At 46.2% G+C, this 13,158-nt stretch overlaps 1 protein-coding gene and 1 long non-coding RNA gene across 5 annotated transcripts in view; one reads left to right on the top strand and one right to left on the bottom strand.

Annotated features, from left to right (window-relative positions):
• The window catches only part of C5 (complement C5), a 94,638-nt gene extending 87,458 nt beyond the window's left edge, over positions 1-7,180 (top strand). The window contains exons 38-41 of the mRNA XM_008273377.4: positions 660-749; positions 3,502-3,585; positions 5,927-6,065; positions 6,653-7,180. Of these exons, the coding sequence (XP_008271599.2) occupies positions 660-749; positions 3,502-3,585; positions 5,927-6,065; positions 6,653-6,791 (452 nt within the window). The 3' untranslated portion in view covers positions 6,792-7,180. The remainder of the gene's footprint in view (positions 1-659; positions 750-3,501; positions 3,586-5,926; positions 6,066-6,652) is intronic.
• The window catches only part of LOC127490252 (uncharacterized), a 36,416-nt gene continuing 26,931 nt past the window's right edge, over positions 3,674-13,158 (bottom strand). Inside the window, exons 3-5 of one of the 4 annotated variants that reach the window (XR_007918094.2) lie at positions 10,269-10,455; positions 4,601-4,694; positions 3,674-3,899 (exon numbers count right to left, since the gene is read on the bottom strand). This is a non-coding gene — a long non-coding RNA (uncharacterized lncRNA). Of the gene's footprint in view, positions 4,695-5,648; positions 5,930-10,268; positions 10,456-13,158 lie in introns of those variants that run through there. The other 3 variants (XR_007918093.2, XR_007918092.2, XR_011381804.1) reach the window with 3 other exon arrangements.

The raw sequence follows: 13,158 nt of genomic DNA, 5'->3' as shown, positions 1-13,158 counted from the left end.
GACTTTTTTTTAAAGATTTATTTATTTATTTAGAAAGAGTTAGAGAGAGAGAGAGAGAGGAAGAGACAGAGAGACAGAGCTCTTCCATGTGCTGGTTCACTTCCCAGATGGCCACAACAGCCAGCACTGGGCCAGGCTGAAGCTGGGAACAGGGAGCTTCTTCTGGGTCTCCCACTTGGCTGGCAGGGGCCCAAACACTTGAGCCATCTTCTCCTTTTTTCCAGGCCACTGGCAAGGAGCTAGATTGGAAGTAGAGCAGCAGGAACACGAACCAGTGTCCATATGGGATGCCAATATCGTAGGCAACAGCTTTTCCCACTGTACCACAACACTGGCCCCTCAGTGGACTTTTGATGATATTCATAATGGAAAAAAATTTCCCCCTTCCCATAAGGGAAACATACATTTTCCTAAAGTGCTGAATGTGGATAACAACCCATTCTAAGTCCTGTGTTCAATATCTCTTGGGGGGTTGTTCCTTTTACTTTTGCTTTGTGTAATGTTTTACTTTGTGAAAGAGGAGAAAATGGACAGGTCTTAGGAAATTGACATTTCTTATGTTGGATTGTCTCAGGGCTCATGGGAAACAGCATTTACTCCCAAAGAGAACATTGCTTTCTTTATATTAATCTCACTTTTACCATTTTCCACAAACCCAGCTGACTGTGGGCAAATGGAGAAAGAATTGGATCTGACCATCTCTGCAGATACTAGAAAAGAAAAAGCTTGTAAACCTGAGATTGTATATGGTAAGTTCAAAAGTTTAATAGATTCCTTGAAATGTGAAATCTTATGAATGCATGATCCGTTACAAAGACAAAAGCTTTACACAGAGATTACATGGATGCAACATTCCACCGGCTCACCTTGAGGGAAAATGCCATCCACTTTCAGCATTAGCAAGCAAAGTTACTTATTCTTCAGCCAAGAAATATGACTTTATTAAACTTGATAGGAGGGACATGCATGCCTGTCAGGACATGGTATTGGAATAGATCCTTCTGAATCACAGACGTGGAGCCATATTTGCAGGGAACTTTGGAGTAGCCACAGAGGTGTAAGGTTTCGGTTCTGTATTCATCCAGATGCTGGAGCAGAGACAGAGGCAATGGTGGTTTGGGGTTTGGGGTTTTAAAAAATCTATTCAAGCAATACTCCGTAATTTTTACTCTACGCAGAATTGCAACCTCTGTGTAAGACTCTCTCCATTTCAAAAGCAAGATCTCCTGATTTTCCAGAACTCAGAACTAAATCAATACTCAAGTCCCAGATAGAATTAGCTCCTTCGTCTTCTTCCCATAGTTTTTGATATTTATTTCTGGATTTTTTTTAAAGAGATCGTATTGTACCCTTTGTCGAATCTTTTTTGTTTTGAACATTGTAAGGGTGTTATTTATAAATAAAAATTAATTACAGCTGATTTCACACTTTATGTTACCAGCTGTTTTCATACCCTGTTTCTTATTAGAGTCCTGTAAGAACCTGTTAGCAAACAGGATTATCACTGTTTTACCAGTCAAGAGATCAAGGCTCAAGGGCATGCCAGAAGCAAGCAATAGAACTAGGGTGCACCCTGCTCTCCAGTGTCATTTCCTTCACAGTCTGCTCAATTCTCTTAATGGAAATACAGCCACCAGAGTGAAGTTTGTATGCTGTGTGGCATTTCTTTTCTTTGAATTCATCTTGACTTCAAAGAAATTGCCTGAATCAGACAAGATTTTAAAAATATGTCAGGCAGGTATTTGATGTAGCAGTGAGACACACATGTCCCATATCAGAGTACCTGGGTTCAAGTCCTGGCTCTGCTTCCAGTTCAGTTTCCCACTAATATGTACCCTGGAAGGCAATAGATGCTGGCTCAAGTGTTTGGGTACTTGCCCCTGACATGGGATATCTGGATTGAGTTCCAGCCTTTAGTCTGGAAGTTTGAGGCTTCAGCCTGGCCCAGCCCCAGCTGTTGCAGGCATTTGGTGAGTGAAAACAGTAGACGGAAGATTTTCTCTCTCTGTCTCTGTCTCTCTCTCTCTCTCTCCCTCCCTCCGTCCCTCCCTCTCCCAACCCTTTCAAATAAATAAAATATAAAACACACCAGGACTTGAAAAGCATACTATATTCCCATTGCTTTAAAACAACATTTTCATTAAATTATTTCTTCCTTTCACTGTCTTAACACTGAACTATCAGAAACCTAGTTTAACAGAATAAATGAATCTGGAGTTATTGGGCTATTTTCAATAAAAGACTTGTCTGGCTTTTCCTGGAGGCTACAATCTATTACAGGAGGAGTAGAGTGGGGGAAAAATGTTTCCTTTTTCTACCCATGCCAACACAGTAACTACATTACCCCTGTCACCATGAAGACTTATGAATCTGATGTTTGGGACTAATTTACATAGCCTTTGGTTCTACACAGTCTGTTCTGTCACCTCTCCATTTCCGGAATTAGACTCAGACCAGAGGATCTCGAAAATGGACAAACCTTTTAGGTCATTCGTTTCAACACCATCACAAGCAAAAATAAAAGGGATCTTTTCTGAGGCCACATGGAAGGGCTGGACCTCTTCACACTGTTCATTGCAGAGTTCAGGTCAAACACACCATGCATCAAGCATTCTTGCTTGAATGAGGAGAAAACGGGCTGCGGGTGGCTCATATCGGACAGTTGCCAATCCAAGCCAGGATGAATGAGAAAACAGGATACTACTTAAAACCAAAGATCAAAGCCAGTGGAGCTGTATGGAGAAGCAAGGCTCACGAGGTAGGCCTGAATGATAGATGATGAGGGTCCCCTCTGTGGCCCTGTGGGGAAGTCAGCGGTTCTTCAAAGGGCACCACGGGCGTGACTTTTTTTTTTTTTTTTTTTTTGACAGGCAGAGTGGACAGTGAGAGACAGAGATAGAGAGAAAGGTCTTCCTTTGCTGTTGGTTCACCCTCCAATGGCCACCATGGCTGGCGCGCTGCGGCCGGCGCACCACGTTGATCCGAAGGCAGGAGCCAGGTGCTTCTCCTGGTCTCCCATGGGGTGCAGGGCCTAAGCACCTGGGCCATCCTCCACTGCACTCCCAGGCCACAGCAGAGAGCTGGCCTAGAAGAGGGGCAACCAGGACAGAATCCAGCGCCCTGACAGGGACTAGAACCCGGTGTGCCGGCACCGCAAGGCGGAAGATTAGCCTAGTGAGCTGTGGCTCTGGCCTGACAGGGTTTTATCCTGTTTACTTATTTATGTGCTTTTGTTATTTAAGTTACAACGGCCCTTATCCTAGTCAGCCTGTTCTGCAGGAGTAGCCAGAGCTAATGGTTGATCCTAGAAGAGTGAGTGAGTGCAGAGACGGAGGCCCGATGGGAAGGCGTCCTGAAAGACAGATCTACCTCAGGGTGCCCAAAAGCTTGCCATGCTTCCATTCTCATTTGTCTGACAAATTCTGGCTCCTACTGGATACGGCCTTGTGGCATCAACCCTGCATTATTTCATTTCCACTTTTTCATTTGTTTGTTTGCCAGCTTATAAAGTTAGCATCACATCCATCACTGAAGAAAACGTTTTCGTCAAGTACACAGCAACCCTTCTGGATGTCTACAAAACCGGTGAGAAACCATTCATTCACTCTTCCATCCAGCAAACAGGGAGTACCTACTGCGCGCCAGGTGTTATGTAAGACACAGAGGCTGCAACTTGAATAAGATAGGTAGAGTTTTTATTATTCCAAATGTTGCACTGTAAGAAACCAATTTGTGATGTCATTTCATTTTTGTGTCCACAGATGGTCACACCTTTCCTTTATTTGAACCTTGATTGCCTTTATGATGAGAGCGGTGTGTGACTAGCACTTGGGTCTTTTCCCAGTCCAGCTTCTGAGCACCGATGATATCACATGCAGTAGCAAGCCGTTCCTTTTTAACTGAAACAATAAATCACTTTTCATTCCAGAAAGAACAAGCATTTATTTTATTATTTTATTTTATTTTTCTTGCATAGTATCAAAGGACATTCCAGACTGCTAGGAATTCTGCATAGCCCCAGGAGATTCCCAAGTCGCAGAATTTTATTACTATCATTTCTGCTGTAGATTCAGAAGATTATTTTTATATTTAAAATCAAAAGTTAAGAATTTTTGCATATTTATCACCTCTGAATGTTCATTTTTAATACTTCAAAATTTGAATTTATATAAATATCAAAATACTGTAACTTGCTACCTATACAAAAATGGTTGTACACTAATAAGAAACCATTTTTGAATCAAGAACAAACTATGTAGTTTGAGGATAAAAATAAATTGCTAATTCTCCCAAAGCACTGGGTGCTTAGAGTAGATGAGGATCTAAGTGAAAACAAGATTAGTGGTTATTAAAGCTGGGGCTAATTACTTTCTCTTCTGAATATATTTGAAATTTTCCATTACTAAAAAGTTTTCAAAAACAGTAAGGCCCACACAACCACACTTCTTCTTCTGTCAGGGGTTGAATTGGCAGGTGGTGCTGCGAATGTTGGTCACACACTGCTGCAACAGGTAGCTATGGTCACTGGGACAGCCTAAGAAATGAGCTCAAACTAATATAATGTGCGTACTCCGGAGTTCTTATTACTAATGAAAATTACCACTTATACAGTTACTGTTACATACGCGTTACCAACAAGTTCAAACAGCTGCATAGCTAGGAGTCAGACACAGTCTCTGGCTCAGGAGACAGACCTGTGGGGTGAAACATTGTAATAGAAACTCAGGTATAAAAGAAAGGGAAGACACAAAGATACTTAGGACAAAGAGCAGCAAGAAACGTTTGCCAGACGAGAAGAGGCAGGACACGAAGATTGGGGCCAGCAGCCCAAGGTAGCCAGTAAAGCTGCTGCCAGCATCCCACATGGGCACCTGTTCCTGGCCCAGCTTTCTGCTAATGGTCTGGGAAAAGCAGCAGAAGGTGGTCCAAGTGCTTGGGTCCCTGCTACCCATGTGGGAAAACTGGAAGAAGCTCTGGGCTCCTGGCTCCGGCCTGGCTCAGGCCTAGCTCAGCTCTGGTGATTGTAGCCATCTGGGGAGTGAACCAGTGGACAGAGGATCAAAGTGAAAACAAGATTAGCAGTTATTAAAGCTTATATATATATATATATATATCCTCTCTCTCCTTCTGGATCTCCCATGGGTGCAGGGGCCCAAGGACTTGGGCCATCTTCTACTGCTTTCCCAGGCCACAGTAGAGAGCTGGATTAGAAGTGGAGTAGCTGGGTCTCAAACCGGTGCCCATATGGGATGCCTGTGCTTCAGGCCACGGCGTTAACCTGCTGCGCCACAGCACTGGCCTCAATATCCTCTCTCTCTGTAACTCTTTCAAATAAATAAATCATTAAAAAAACTTTAAGGGACCGGCAGTTTTAGTCTTCTTAAAACTTTCCTGTCTTGTACTTTTCTACAAAGCTGACCATTGTCAGCTACCAGATACTTCAATATTTTGCTATATAGCATAGGGAGAGCAATATTGTCCTATCATAGATAAGTTCCTTTAATTCTAGGCCTGCAAGACTTATAACAAGCATTTGTATGATTCTTACTATGTTCCAATCACTTCATATACTAACCCATTTGATCTCACAACAGTTGTTCAGGTACGTTTTTATTATATTCATTTTCAGACAAATATTGACGACTTACCTTTTTCAGATGAGGGGGATGAGCCCTTAAACAGAGAGCATCAATCATTTGCCCAGAGCTTCACAGCTGGGGTTTAACCCAGAGAGTCTGTCTTAACTATATGTAGAGAGAGTTATAACTATATGTAGTTACAACGTATCATACAGAATATAGAACGCAAAGTCCTCACTGTGTAGATGTTTCTGTTCTCTCGGTCACCATGAGGAAGCAGACGACATGAGAGGATTTACAATGTGACATCAGGACTAGCATGTGCTAACCGTCCTTGCGTGTCGCAGGAGAAGCCATTGCTGAGAAAGGCTCTGAAATCACCTTCATCAAGAAGACAACCTGTGCTAATGCTGACCTGCTGAAAGGAAGACAGTATTTAATTATGGGGAAGGAAGCCCTTCAGATAAAACACAATTTCAGTTTCAAGTAAGTCACCAGTATTCTGGAGTCTCTGATCTTTCCTCCAGAACTGAGTGTAATTTGTTCTTAAATCCTCTGTATGTTTCTTACGTACCTTGCTGTTAACCAACAAGCCATTAGAAACCAATTAAATCTATGAGTTGAAAACAAGAGCTATAGAAAGCCATCACAGCAGCCGAGGACTTAGCTGAACTGATAAACCAACTTAGGTGAGCAAGTGCACCTGGTGATGAATCTGGCCTGCTTACCCCACCCACCCCCCACCCACCAAGCTGGATCCGTCAGCATGTGCCCAGAGGGCTGCGTCTGTTAAGAGGAAAGTGTTTAAATATGCACTTTCTTATCTTGTCTATTTCCAAAAAAATAGACATTACCATCAGTGTCGTTCCTGCCTTCCCCCTGGGAGCCCCAGGAAGCTTCATGATCTTCAGGGGCTTAAGAACCTTCCCAAGGCGGGGCTGATGCAGAGGGGTTTGTGAAGCCTTGCCCCTGTGGACCTGCCACAGCTGGGCTCCTGCCAAGGGGGTCACATCCAGCCTTTCTCTCTGCACGGCCAGCATCACAAATGCTTTGCTCTCATCTCTTCTTGGCAGGTACATCTACCCGTTAGATTCCTGGACCTGGATTGAATATTGGCCTTCAGACACAACGTGTCCATCGTGTCAAGCGTTTTCGGCTAATTTGGATGAGTTTGCTGAAGACATCTTTTTAAATGGCTGTGAAAATGCCTGAAGAAGTTCAGCTGCATTCACATCTCACTTAGAGACTCCTGGTGCGGAAGCTCCGTATTTTAAACATTCACAGCTGGCCTTATTTGGAAAGCTTGCTTTACTTAGAATTAATGGCACTAGCTTTTATTAGAGAGTGACTTTCAAGGCTGTAACTTTCTAAATAACATGGCCAAGGGGATGGTGGGGCATGAAGACAGATACTCCAAGGTTATTAGACACCAGAAGCAATACATTGGAACACCTCCTAAAACCTACCACTCAAGAATGTTTGCTGGGGCCAAAATAATAGTCTTATTGAAATGGAGTATCTTACAAAAACATGGCCTGTGCTTGAAAGAAAATACCAAGGAACAGAAAACTGATCATTAAAGCTTGACTTTGCTTTCAAAATGTGCTAAAAAGCATGTTATTTTATGCTAGGTCAGCGTCAGCCACACAAAGACAGGCAGATTGAGAAAGGCAGTGGAGAGAACCTTCGTCCTAGGAAAGCCCAACCTCGGGGCCCTTAGCAAACGGAGAGTGTAAGAGAGCTTGTCTTCCCCCCTCTTCTCCTGCCCCCTCCATACCCAGGCGGGAGATCCTCTGTGCCCTTGCCCTCCCTCCCAACACACACTCCTTTCTCCCAGAAGCTAGCCAGTAATTGCTCTACCAGAAGACAGGCCTCAGAGCAGCAGCCTCGGTGAACTATGCCAAGGCAACAGACTCTGAGCGTAATGGTTACAGTGACTGAAGCCATGCCCGTTGGAAGAACCTGCATTTCACCATGAGGTGAAACGCTGCAAGACCTCATCGTGTGCTGCATCAATACTAAGATTTTCCACCTCCAGAAACTTAGGACTTTGTTTTTAAGGTCAGAGCTCACACTGTGGGCACTCCTTTGGCAAAAACAACCACCGTGTCCAACATGCCCAAACTCTCTGTCTGTGAGGGCTGAAGGGGCTCCCTCCAGCACAGCCCTGGCAGAGTCTGCTGTCACCTTCTTGCCGAATGCAGAGTGGTGGGAGCTGCCTCAGACGTGAGGGTCTGAGCATGCTGGCTGCCTTCTCCATGAGCGTGAAGGTGAACAGGTTGGTGCACAGCGGCCTCACTGGCCCACAGTGCAGCTCAACTGTCCAGCTGAGGCAGGCACCTTTGCTTCCTGTGTCTCAGTGAAGGCCTCTGAACCAGTAAGTCTTCTCCGGTCTTTCCTCCCAGCCCCTGTGATGCTGATTTACTCAGCAACATCAACAAATATGTATTGGTCAGTAAATGTAGGCCCAGACCCTAGTCTAGCGGCTTGGCACCAAGATTCCTGTCCTTGTAGAGCTCAGATTCCAATTGGGGAAGATATGCCATGATGAAGACGATAACTAAGGAATTGACCTTGCATATTAGAAGGTGGTAGTTATAGGAAAAAGTGAGGCAGAATAAGGGAGACCGGGAATGGCCAGGGAGGGGCTGTGGTTTCAAATAGAATGGTCAGGTCAGGGGAGATTTCCTTGGAAAGGTGAGATTTGAGCAACAGTGTGATGGGTGTAGGGAGTGAGCCACATAGCTAGCTAGGGGAAGAGTGTTCCATGCACTTCAGGGTACCTGGTGCCCAAGCACAGAGCAGGAGAATACTGGTATGCTAAAGGAGAAGCGAGGCGGCTGAGGTAACAGGTGCAGGTCATGAAGACCAGTGGAAATGGCTTTGGTTTTACTTGGAAGCGAACGGGAGCCTTTGCAAGGTCTTGAACAGAGTAGTAGCATGGTCTATCTATATATTTTTTTAAATTTTAACATTATTTTTAAAAAGATTTATTTATTTGAAATAGCTACAGAGAGAGGTAAAGACAGAGTAGAGGTCTTCCATCTGCTGATTCACTCCCCAAATGGCTGCAACGGCCGAAGCTGCACCAATCTGAAGCCAGGATCCAGGAGCTTCTTCTGGAACTCCCACGTGGGTACAGGGACCCAAGGACTTGGGCCATCACCCACTGCCATAGCAGAGAGCTGGATCAGAAGAGGAGCAAATGGGACAGGAACAAGTGCCCATATGGGATGCCAGCATTGCAGTCAGCAGCTTTACCCACTACACCACAGGGCTGACCCCAATCCTACTTTCTTAAAGAATTATCTATGCTGAAAATACATAAACATAGAAGGAAAGAGACCAGTCAGGAAGCTACTGCAACAAACCAGGCAAAGGCTGGTGGTACCACAGCTCAGTGTGATGAAAGTAGCAATGTTGAAAAGTGATTGGATTCTGGATATATTTTAAAAGTAGATCCAGCTGGGTTCCCTGAGAGGTTGGAAGTAAGTGTGAGCGAAAATGAGTAAATGAGTAGTTAAGGATGATCCCAAGGTTTTTGGCCTGAGCAACTGGAAGAATGATGTCAGAGAGGCTGCAAATGGAGATGGAATGGGTTGTGGGGAGGTAGGAGTCAGGAATTCAGTTTGGGGTGTGTTGAGTTCTTGAGGAGAGAAGTCAAGGAGACACCGATCACAGTTCTGGAGTTCAGAAGAGAGGGCTGAGCTGAAAATGTGATTCTAAGAGCCATCAGCATTTAAAGCCATTAGGATAATTCTAAGAGCCATATTAAAGCCTTTAGACAGGATAGGATCACTGAAGATGTGTATATAGAAAGAGGAGGGACAAGCAAGACCAAGGAAGACTTCTGGAATGTTTCAATACCAAGCTGTCGGGGAAAACAGATGGAGAACCCATTGTGTTAGGAGGAAAAATGAGACAGTGAGTGTCCTGGAAGTCAAGAGAAAGGAGAGAGTTTCTAGAAGGAAGTGTTGGACTGTGTCAAACGTTGCTGAATGGAGAGGAAACGAAGACCTTGCTGTGGGGTGACTCTGACAAATGCCGTTTGTCTGAAGCCGTGGGGACTCCTGATGGGAGTGGGCTCAAGGGTGAGTGGGAGGAGAAGATTTGGAAGCAGGGAGCATGGGCAGTTTTTTCAAGAAGTTTCACTATAAGGGAAGGCAAAGAAATAGGTTGAGGGAAGCAAAGTGAAGAAACAGGTAAGATGGGAAATAGCTGAAGGACACGATCTAGTACAGAGTAAAGAATGGATAACGCAGCGGGAGCATGGAGAACGCGGGGGTCCTTCAAGAGAGAAGAGCGGGTAGGACCCGGAGCACGAGCGGAGGACCTGGCTGTAAACAAGAGTGTTGCCACAGGCCCCTAAATTTCTGTAAGGTGCCATGGTTCACTCTGTGTTTTAGGTTTGTCGGGTCATGCGGTCTCTGTTGCAACTGTACAATCCACTCCTTGTAAGACAAATGCAGCCATCAAACATGCATAAGGAAATAGAGCACATTCAAGGGTAGGCTGGACTTGGCCTTGGGCAGCAGTATTCCAATCCATGGACCAGTGGGCTGGGGGCAGATGTGGTGCTGAGGTCTACGGCAGTCCCTTTGCTCAGAGAACTGGGCTGGCAGACCATTACCTGAGACAGGGAGTGGTGAGACCACGAGGGAGGGGGCTGGGGTAAGACACAAGACTCACATACTGAGAACGCGCAGCGTCGTTGCCTCTCAGGATCAGGGTCCACTTCAGGATTTAGTCATGAATTTCAGTTGGGACTGGCCAGCATGGGCTGTGGGATTTTCTTCAGCCACATGCAGATCCTTTGCAGAATCAAATGAAAGCTATAGACTCATCAGTTTCCTCTGCTCAACACAATCAGGAGCACCTGTAACCGAACACAATGAGTTAACTGATTCTGCCACCCAGGAGAACACACAAGTCATGGGAACCAGGAGGTTTCTTGGTAAGAGGGTGGCAGAAAAGACTGCTTCTGGGATTTGGGCTTTGAATCGGCTGTGTTAGAGATCATTCAAGGAAATGGAGCGAGGGTGGAGCCTTGCTGTCAGGATGCTGTCAGGAAGCAGGGGCAATCCCGAGACCGAGCCTCTTAGTTCTTTTCCAGCTGGGAGGGGAGCAGCAGCGCCCTCTGCCTTAGCAGGAAAGGCTGAGTGGCTGTTTCTGTGGTTTGGGCCCCATGCTTGTTTTCATTCTCCACTCAAACGTGATGGTAGAGTCGTCTCTTTCTGTCTTGATCCATTTTGTCTGACACTGAGACACCAGACTCAACGTTGGCACTGCAGCCCAACTCTGAGTCCCAGGCCAGCTCCTGGAGCCACCAAGACTCCCACTGACAGGGACGCGCTTCTTGTTCAGACCCATTTCCCCAGAAAAATGCACACAATCCCGTCCTAAGTCTTTGACGCCCTGCAAGTCTGTGCACGGACGCCATGATGGAAACCCCAGAGGCTTAGCGCACAGAGGAGGCCCCCGAGCCGCCAAGCAGCTCTGAGCTGTGTTTGGGGGGCGGGGTTTCCTCCTGAAAAGAGATCGAGTCCGTGTGTCTGTGTATTTATAGTGATGAGAGAAATGTGTCATGTCGTGAAGACATGATCTCCAGTCTTGGGATTAAAATGTCTCTTTGTGCCTCTGAGAGAGAGGAGAGCAAGAATGAGAAGAAGAGAAAGGAGGAAAGAGGGAAGGTAGAAGGGGGAGGACTATGTTTTAAGACAAGATGGTTTATGATGCCATTTCTAAGAAACTTCTGGCTTCTTCTCAGCTGGCAGAGTTGTCGCCCTGACAGGCACGTTGGCAGACACTTCTCTTCCTTGGAACACACTGTACACTCCTTCACCGCTCCCATCATAATCAGGTATGTGTGTGTGTTACATAAACAGCCACGAATTACATAATCCTAAAACGTCCAAACCAGAAAGGCCTTGGAGCCATCTCATCCAAGTCACTAATTTTCACCTGGGAAAACCAAGGCCCAGGGGAGCAGCCTGCCTGTGGCCATGGCGCCGTGAAGTGGAAGGGCCGGGACGGAAGCCCCAGGCCTCTGACGCTAACTAAGCCTGGGGTTCTTTCCACCCAACACTGAGCAGAAGCCACAGAGAAAGATCTCTCTGTAAAGACGCATTCTCTTGCAGTCAGCCGTTCAAATACAAAGCAGATGTCCCAGGGGGGAGCAGGCTCCCCAACACCGGGGCCATCCAAGCAGGGCCCCGCCGCCGCCTTCCAGGAACACTGCAGGGGTGACTCCAGGGTGGGGCTCTGGCCCTGATGAGAAGCAAAAGTCCCCTCAGCTCTGAGAGTCCATTGGTAGTCAAGAAAACATCTAGTTTACTTCTTTAAGCCTCCACGTTCACAACTGCAAAGTGCAGGAATAATTTCCAAGTCAGAAGACTCCTGTAAGACTGAAATGAAATGATACAAATAAAAAAAATGCCTACAAAATGACTTACCAATGTGGCATGGTAGAATGAGCTTATGGTTGGCTAGTGATACATCCCCGACATGCCCTAAGTGATAAATCTAATGAGGTTTCTCCTTGTGAATATCCTACTTAGAATCATAAAATATTGGCTGGTGCCGCGGCTAACTAGGCTAATCCTCCGCCTAGCGGCGCCGGCACACCGGGTTCTAGTCCCAGTAGGGGCGCCGGATTCTGTCCTGGTTGCCCCTCTTCCAGGCCAGCTCTCTGCTGTGGCCAGGGAAGGCAGTGGAGGATGGCCCAAGTGCTTGGGCCCTGCACCCCATGGGAGACCAGGAAAAGCACCTGGCTCCTGGCTCCTGCCATCGGATCAGCGCGGTGCGCCGGCCGCAGCACGCAGGCCGCGGCGGCCATTGGAGGGTGAACCAACGGCAAAGGAAGACCTTTCTCTCTGTCTCTCTCTCTCACTGTCCACTCTGCCTGTCAAAAAAAAAAAAAAAAGAATCATAAAATATTGACATTTCAAGAGCCCCTAGAGACAACCCTTCTGCATCTCACAGAGGAGGAAAGAGGACCAGGAAGGATCAAGAATTCCTCAGGCTTCCACTGCAGAGTCCAGGCTAACATTCCCCACTCATGAGAAACCAGAAGGACCGCTGCTTTTCTGTATTATTTGGCTGGATGATGCGTGTGTGTGTGTTGGTGTTGGGGGGGTGGTAGATTGAAGGAGGCTTAGAACTGAATGCATCAAGAGAAATCAGAGTTGGGCAAACATTGTTTGGCTTAATAAGATTTCTCTGGCTAGCACAGTCGGTGGTCACCCGGGCAGCTGGATGCCTTCGTGATCATTAACTTAGCTCTGTGCCTGGGTTCTGTCTTTTTGGAAATGAGGTCATTGTTTTCTCTTGGCTCATGTTTGAAATAAGGTCAAGAAAGCGAAAGATCTTTTAAACTGTTCAATTTTGAGCAAAGACGGGCACAGCATTAATAACCAAAAACATCTTTGTGCTAAGAGACCATAGGCAGAGGCTGCCCGATGTGCTTCCCAGAGGTTGGGGAAAGGCCACAGCATCCCCCAGCACCTCAGATTTCCCTGCCAGTGCTTCTGGGAAGAAGTAGCGCCAGGCAACGTGGAGTCCCTGACTGGCTGTGCTTGTG

Source organism: Oryctolagus cuniculus, chromosome 1 (genome assembly GCF_964237555.1).
Source record: "Oryctolagus cuniculus chromosome 1, mOryCun1.1, whole genome shotgun sequence".
In the NCBI taxonomy this organism is placed as follows: domain Eukaryota; kingdom Metazoa; phylum Chordata; class Mammalia; order Lagomorpha; family Leporidae; genus Oryctolagus; species Oryctolagus cuniculus.
The sequence above is the reverse complement of the archived record's forward strand: the minus strand, read 5'-3'. Positions and strand labels throughout refer to the sequence as shown.